The sequence below is a fragment of the Pararge aegeria genome, chromosome 14 (genome assembly GCF_905163445.1).
Source record: "Pararge aegeria chromosome 14, ilParAegt1.1, whole genome shotgun sequence".
Taxonomy (NCBI): domain Eukaryota; kingdom Metazoa; phylum Arthropoda; class Insecta; order Lepidoptera; family Nymphalidae; genus Pararge; species Pararge aegeria.
In genome coordinates, this window is record NC_053193.1 from 342,303 (window position 1) to 349,683 (window position 7,381).

The 7,381-nt window shown below is 40.6% G+C and overlaps 1 protein-coding gene across 1 annotated transcript; it reads right to left on the bottom strand.

Moving 5' to 3' along the window:
* Positions 1 to 3,923: 3,923 nt before the first annotated feature.
* Positions 3,924 to 5,924, bottom strand: LOC120629379. Its single transcript, XM_039898310.1, has 2 exons — positions 4,738 to 5,924; positions 3,924 to 4,258 (listed from the first exon to the last, which is right to left on the bottom strand). The coding sequence occupies exons 1-2, from the start codon at positions 4,844 to 4,846 to the stop codon at positions 4,056 to 4,058; spliced, it is 312 nt and encodes a 103-aa protein (XP_039754244.1). The 5' UTR covers positions 4,847 to 5,924; the 3' UTR covers positions 3,924 to 4,055.
* Positions 5,925 to 7,381: the final 1,457 nt, after the last annotated feature.

Consider the following 7,381-nt stretch of genomic DNA (forward strand, 5'->3'; position numbering starts at 1 on the left):
CAAGTCGACTCCAAAAGGCGCTCCACCTGCTGGGCAAGTGGTTCCGCCTCTGGAGGGTCGAGGTTAACCCCGAGAAGAGCGCAGCGGTGCTCTTCACGGGCAAACCGAGAGGCCGCTTCACGGTAAACCCCGCAGAGGTCACCCTCTACGGGCGTCCCATACCCTGGCAAGACAAGGCCAAATACCTGGGAGTAACGTTCGATCATAGAATGAGCTTCACCGCACACATTCGCAAGGCCCGCAACAAGGCTGCGTATGTGATGGGTCGTCTCTATCCGATGATTTGCCGCAAAAGCAAATTATCCCTCCGTCACAAGGTAACCTTGTATAAAACGTGCATACGTCCCATTATGACATACGCCAGCGTCGTATTCGCCCATCGCCCTCACAGCTCCTACAGGAGCTTTCAAGTCCTGCAGAACAAATTTATGCGTATGACCACGGACAGTCCGTGGTACATGCGCAACGTAGATCTCCACCGAGACCTCGATCTTCCCACCATAGCCCAGTACATGAAAACATTATCAAAGACCTACTTTGAAAATGCAGTCCGACACCCCAACCCCCTAGTGGTCGAGGCGTCCACTTATACCCCCGTCCCCGACGTCGAACCAAAGCGGCGACGTCCGAAGCATGTCCTTGACGACCCTGACGACAAAATAACTACCGACAACGTGTCCCAACAACACACACACACGCAACATTCACAGCGTCTTCGCCGGCGAAGACGAGGGCCCCGATTTCTGACGTCATCCGGACGTGGATCCTTACCACGGTCACGGGGGCGTTCGGACTAAACAATGATTAGTCCAAAAGTCCACCAACAGTCAGATTAACGTCGAACCGAGCCGAGGTCCGAGTCCTCGCAGGAGGCACCCTCGGGTCGACGTCTCCCATACTCCCCCCGATGTCGTCGAGCCCTGGGGCTCTTCTCATGGCGAGCTTTCGCGCTCGCCCCACTCCCCCGGTGACGCCGTAGCAACCCCTTAGGTGGTTATCGGCAAGTGTCCTTCCGAAAAAGCAAAAAGCAAAAGCAGGTTGGATTAAGCTTGCCTTCAGAGACAAAAACAGGATCCACAACCAAAGGATTAGCAAGCTGAAGTAGCAAGGCCATCTCAGTGAAGCGATTGCCGGAGGGGAGAAGTGTTCTTGAATGCAGATTGTGTACTTGTAAGTGCAGAATTGGATGATCTCCAGCCCGATTAGCTTAAAAATATGCTAGGAAGTTGATGAGTAAGGAAGACAGAGGATCACGTATGTGGCGCTGCTTCAAAAAGGTTATGTTAAGCTGGTGATGCAGACAGACTATTGATTGATTGGTGTCAGGTAGCCAGGTTTTCGGCTACAAAACGAAAAACACTAATACCCGTTTTCACTAACGATGAACAAGGCAATGCCTAAGCAAATAACATCTAATCAAAGAAGAATCCTAGGAGAACATTTAGCTTTCACCAATTGATTTTCACTAGGCAACTTATATAACCTAATTTGTCTATGATTCTTGTCACAAGGTATGACATTTTGTGTTCGTATTATAATATTTTTATATATATATATTCATATTTCATATGAATTTAGGCTCCGCCAGTCACTTGCAGAGCCATTAATATAGTTCAGATGATAACAACATATTTATAATTAATACACATATTTAAATGACGCATTAAATATTGAATTTTATAATGATTGTATAAGGAAGGAAAATGTTTGTAATTAACGAAATTTTAGGTGCCAATAAATAATTAAACTAATAATGCCAAGTGAAGTACGTAGTAACTGAAATTTATAATCATTTGGTTGCGCGATTAAATTTCAGCTGTAATCATTTATTGTAACAGTGGAATAAAACTTATTTTAATATTAGGGTTAGGAAGTAAAGCAGCTTATCCCGGTTGACCTCGGTTCAATTCTCGAGTTTTGACACTATAACCCCAAACCCCCGGCATGCACTTCTAACTTTTCTAAGTTGTGTGCGTTTTAAGTAATTAAAGTATCCATCAATATACATTATATGCATCATTACTTTAATGCAATAATTCTAATTATATTTCAGAAAGTATATTTCTGAAATATAATCTTCAAAAGTCAAAAGTCTTCGATCTTTGCTATAAACTATTTTTAATTACTTATAAAAATGGATCACAGCAAAGGACTAAGTCGGTAAATCCCTGTGCGATGGCCATGCCTGCAGCAGCCAGTGCAACAGTGCGTGCGCAGGTTAAAGGGCCAATGAACTCATGATAAGAGCGATAATTCTTCAAAGGGCCGAGTGTCGGCATAGTGAATATAAATCGTAGGTCTAACTACTTAAGAATAAAATTACTTTGCGACTTTGACCAGTTCGATTTTAATGTGTACTCTAACTAATAAAAAAGTGAGAGCATGTTTGTGTTTGTTAGTTTGTTTTTCGATCACACTGTTACAGAGAATAAAAAATAAAATAAAATAAATATACTAAGACAGTACACACATCGCCATCTAGCCCCAAAGTAAGCGTAGCTTGTGTTATGGGTACTTAATACTTATAATATACTCATAAACATCCAGACACTAAAACACATTCATGTTCATCACACAAATATTTTCCAGTTGAGGGAATCGAACCCACTGTCTTATACTCAGAAAGCAGGTTCGCTGCCCACTGCGCCATTCGGCCTTCAGAATAAAAAAGGACTAACGGGATTTTCTCTATGTCAGTATATGAGTTGAAGATTGTCATTGACTACTTGTTAACCCGGAAAAATGTCATGCCTATGACATATATAAATGCGAAAGTGTGTTTGTTTGTCCTAACTTAGCGCCCTTACTAAGCAGCCTATCAATTTGATTTGTGGCAAAGAGTTAGTTTTAAGGACGGTCATTATTATAGGCTAGTTCCTATCACTAGAAAACAAACGGTGGAAACCCTAAAAAGAGCCACGAAAAACGCGGGCTACTGCAAGTACTTCATACGCCTTTAATTTTTACGATAAATTTCAATTTAGAGAATAATTTTGACTTAATTGTATTATGTAACAATTTACAAATATCAAAGATGTTAATTGTCACGTCAAATAACGGACATATATTAAAAACCAACTTAATTTATATATTTTATGCTTTTTTCTGAGCATAAAGAAGTTTAACATAAATGCTTTACGACTTCGATTAGGTAGGTACCTTAATCATATTTTTGATTAAAAAAAATGTTCATATTGTCTGTGATGAAAAAAAGCTAAATTACCTTTATTTGAGTTCCAGCGAGCGGTCGGTCGCATGTTATATTTTTTGCCACTTCGAGGACAAACGCAGAATGACGCGGCAAAAAGTTTCGAAGCTGGAATCGCTTTATAGCTCTTCGCCTCGGCATTCGAAGTCCCACCAAAAGTGTAATATTTCATTCAAGTAGAAACAACTTGACGCGACTCGAAACATCGACATTTTGTTCATTGCAATGAGTGTATTTTTTTATCTTAATATTTAATAGTTTTAAATGACAATGTGAGATGGTGATAACAAAAAAAAACCCGCATTACTACATTGTATCTACTTTACACCCGAAGCCGGGGCGAGTACCTGGTGTGTCTGTTTGTTTGTTACTTAAGTTCTTATTAACCGGTGCACCGATAATATAATTTTTATCCGGAAACTGAGAATCATTATGTTCACAAGGGCGATTGTAATTGTAATTACTTTAAATCCCTTTGCGTATTTGAATCCCGTATTGTCGCTTCTGGCCCATACCGCTATACGCATATGAGGTGTAGAAAATGTGATGTGAGACTTTAGGAAATGTGTAGAAATATTTGAGATGTTAGCATTCAGACCAATGTTGGTAATTTAAAATTTGGGCTCCTCATGAAGCTAAATATAGTCTCATGCTGGAGCGGGTCCAGAACAAATTTGTAAGGTACTTGTACATGTTAACTTATTATGTCGTAAGACCACAGCACGCAACCTCAATATGAATTAATTAGGCAGTTAAATGAGACAACGTTTGAAATACTTAATCACTCATTTAAACGAAACAAATACAGTTAAACAAATTCAATATGTAACAAAACTATCGATACAACTTAAAACACTGCGCTTGCGCCGGAATCTACCCCACAATAATCTTTTTCTTCGCGCCCGCGCCCTCTTGACTCCAGCGCCGCCGCCGTGGCGCCGCTTACGTCATCGGGGTTGCCAACACGGCCCTCCTGCACCGTGCATGTCCCCAGGCACGTAGTAAAGTCCAGTAGGTTCCCATCACTTATTTGTACTATGAAGGACGTATCTGCAATTAAACATTGAATATTACATATCAGTATAACAATTACATTTTACACCTATTCATATTCCTTTAGTCTTAGGAATATTTGCTCTATTCTTTGCATCCTATAACAGCATCCTTTTCAAAGCTCTTTTATGCTTAAGTAACTTTATGAAATCCGCTGTTTTCTTATGCACTGAACTGCCTGACTCAGAATCATTGTCTTTATGCTTAGACAAGCTGTACAGATACCGTTCACTCCTTTAGTCCGGAGCAGTGCCTGTTCCAGTTTATCCCTTTATACTTAGGGAGTGACTGCTTCAGCTCACTACTCCTACCTTGGAAAATGAACTGAACCTGTATAAACATGCATTAAGACAGATCAGCACACTCTATGGTATAAGTATATAAAAAATATAAATAGCGACTCATTAGACTATTCAAGAGATCAAACTTTATTTAATGGTTAAGTAATTTGCAATGAATTTAATAAAATGCCTTACTCAATTTTGCCAACACGCATGTTACTTGTTTAGGATCCATTTTAATCAATGCACCAATCATCAATTCTGATCCACGGTTTAATATTTTCCGCAGCGGCCACTCCATCATATTTCTTATTGCATCTCTCACTGCCTCTCATGTCACTGATTTGATACCTATCTCGCCCCAAACACTTTCCTATTTGGAACGGACCCTTGAATGCTGGTAGTAACTTCCTACTCCGTCCATCATTGGTTTGGCTTTGTATTTTTACCAATACTAAGTCTCCCTCATTATATGTTTTGGCTTTTATGCGGTTTCGATCGAATCTTTGTTTCTGAGATATGGCATTAATATTTATATTCTCAGCCGCATCTTTTCGTAATTTGGTCACGTCTATAGTATGTTCATTACCACTCTCAAGTCCGGGTCCTAAACTATCCCCATCAGTACGTAGCCTATACCCCAATAACACCTCACAAGGAACTGCTTTTATTGTTTTTTGATAACTACTATTAATTCCTTGCTGTAACTGAGTTATGCACTCATCCCAGCAATCTTCGTCTAAATTAGCCCCCATAGTTTTCATGGCCTCCAATATAGTCTTATTAAACCTTTCAGCTTGCCCGTTTGAACGTGGCATGCCCGTGGCAATCGTGTGAAGCCTAATATTCTTAGATAAGCAGTAATCTAGAAACATTTTGGACGTGAAGGCCGATCCAGCATCCGTAATAAGCCTCCGAGGATTTCCGAATATTTTTGAAACATTTTCTAATTCGTTTAATACACTACTGCACTCAGTATTAGGTACTGCTGAAATAAACACAAATTTGGTGAACGCGTCTACCATAACCAACAAATACTTGTGATTGTTTTTAGTAACGATAAAGGGCCCTAAATGATCCAAATGCAAGGTATGGAACGGTTGGGCATATTTTGGAATTGAATGTAACTCTCCTTCCTTCGATCCACCCTTGGTTTTATAGTAAACGCAATTAATACAATTTTTAATGTACTTTTTGACTATGTGACGCATCCGTGCAAACCAATACCTAGACGCTATTCTTTCAACCGTCTTGTCAACCGAAAAATGACCAAGATCGTCGTGGTTGCATCTGATTATTTGCCATATGCACTTCTTGGGAACCACCCATCGTCGACCTCGAGTAGTGCGTCGATAAACTTTATTCCCAAGAAGTTCATATTTATCAAATATTTCCCTGTGTTTGTTCCCTTCCCCCGATACTAAAGCGGAAATTACGGCGGGAGGTATTTGACTTTGAAGAGGTGTTATTACCTTATTGTTCACCTCACGACTACCTACATTATTATGATTGACCGTCTGTCTACTCTGTTTTGGTTTATAAATGCGGCTATGCAAAAACCCAGCTAAACTATCACACGATTTTAATTCGCTAGCTTCGACAGACGCCGTTATATTACTATCACCTATGTTACCTAATATGATAGAGATAATGTCACTTTCTGAAAATTTTAAGCATAAATTATCAATTTTAGCTTTTTGTTCGAAGAAAAAATCATATAAAGACTGATTTTCGATGGGTTTCCGATCAATAATATCGCGTAATAATTCAAACATATTTCTTTTGACTTTGAAAGTATTTAGAATTCTATTTTTCCAGTCTTTCCACAACCAAGCCGTCCACAGGTGATCATTCCGTAAAATAGACTCGTACCAGGTTTTAGCGGAACCCTTGAGCTTGTTAAGAGCTTGATAACGTACAATACTATCGGACCACCTAAACGTCGATGCATAAGATTCTATTATATTTAGCCAGGCAGTAACGTTATCGGTTAACGGATCAAAGTCAGGTATCATGTTATGTAAAGCATTCATATTTGTACTTGCGGTTCCAGCATTGTGTAGTTTTACCCTTTTTCGCACTCGTGGTGTCATCGGCGGAGTCTTTGTACCACTACTTGAGTTGCTCTCCGTCGAACTGCTACTACTTGACGAAGATCGTGTGCGTTTTGACTGGCGTTTGCGCTTATTTTTGCGTTTCTTGCCCATTTTGTAGGCTAACTATTACACTAGGATGCGAGAAACGTATGCCACTTCTGATGTTAACTTATTATGTCGTAAGACCACAGCACGCAACCTCAATATGAATTAATTAGGCAGTTAAATGAGACAACGTTTGAAATACTTAATCACTCATTTAAACGAAACAAATACAGTTAAACAAATTCAATATGTAACAAAACTATCGATACAACTTAAAACACTGCGCTTGCGCCGGAATCTACCCCACAATAATCTTTTTCTTCGCGCCCGCGCCCTCTTGACTCCAGCGCCGCCGCCGTGGCGCCGCTTACGTCATCGGGGTTGCCAACATACATGAAGCTTTTTGGAGTGTACCCCTACTACCCATTGATGTACCCAACATTATTTGTTCTAGGCATGGTAGGATACAATGAGCTTAGGGTAAGGAGAGAGCTTACACTCGTAACGTATGTTGTTAGAGTACTGAGGGGACAAATATGTAATGCTGATGTGTTACGCCTGGTAAGCCTGCGTGCGCCGGACCGGTATGTTTGGCGGAGGCGCCGGCCATCGCTGCTGGCGGTGCCGAACGGGCGCACCAAGCTACTGAAGGAGGCGCCACTGACGCGCGCACTCCGTACCCTCAATGTGATAGCCGA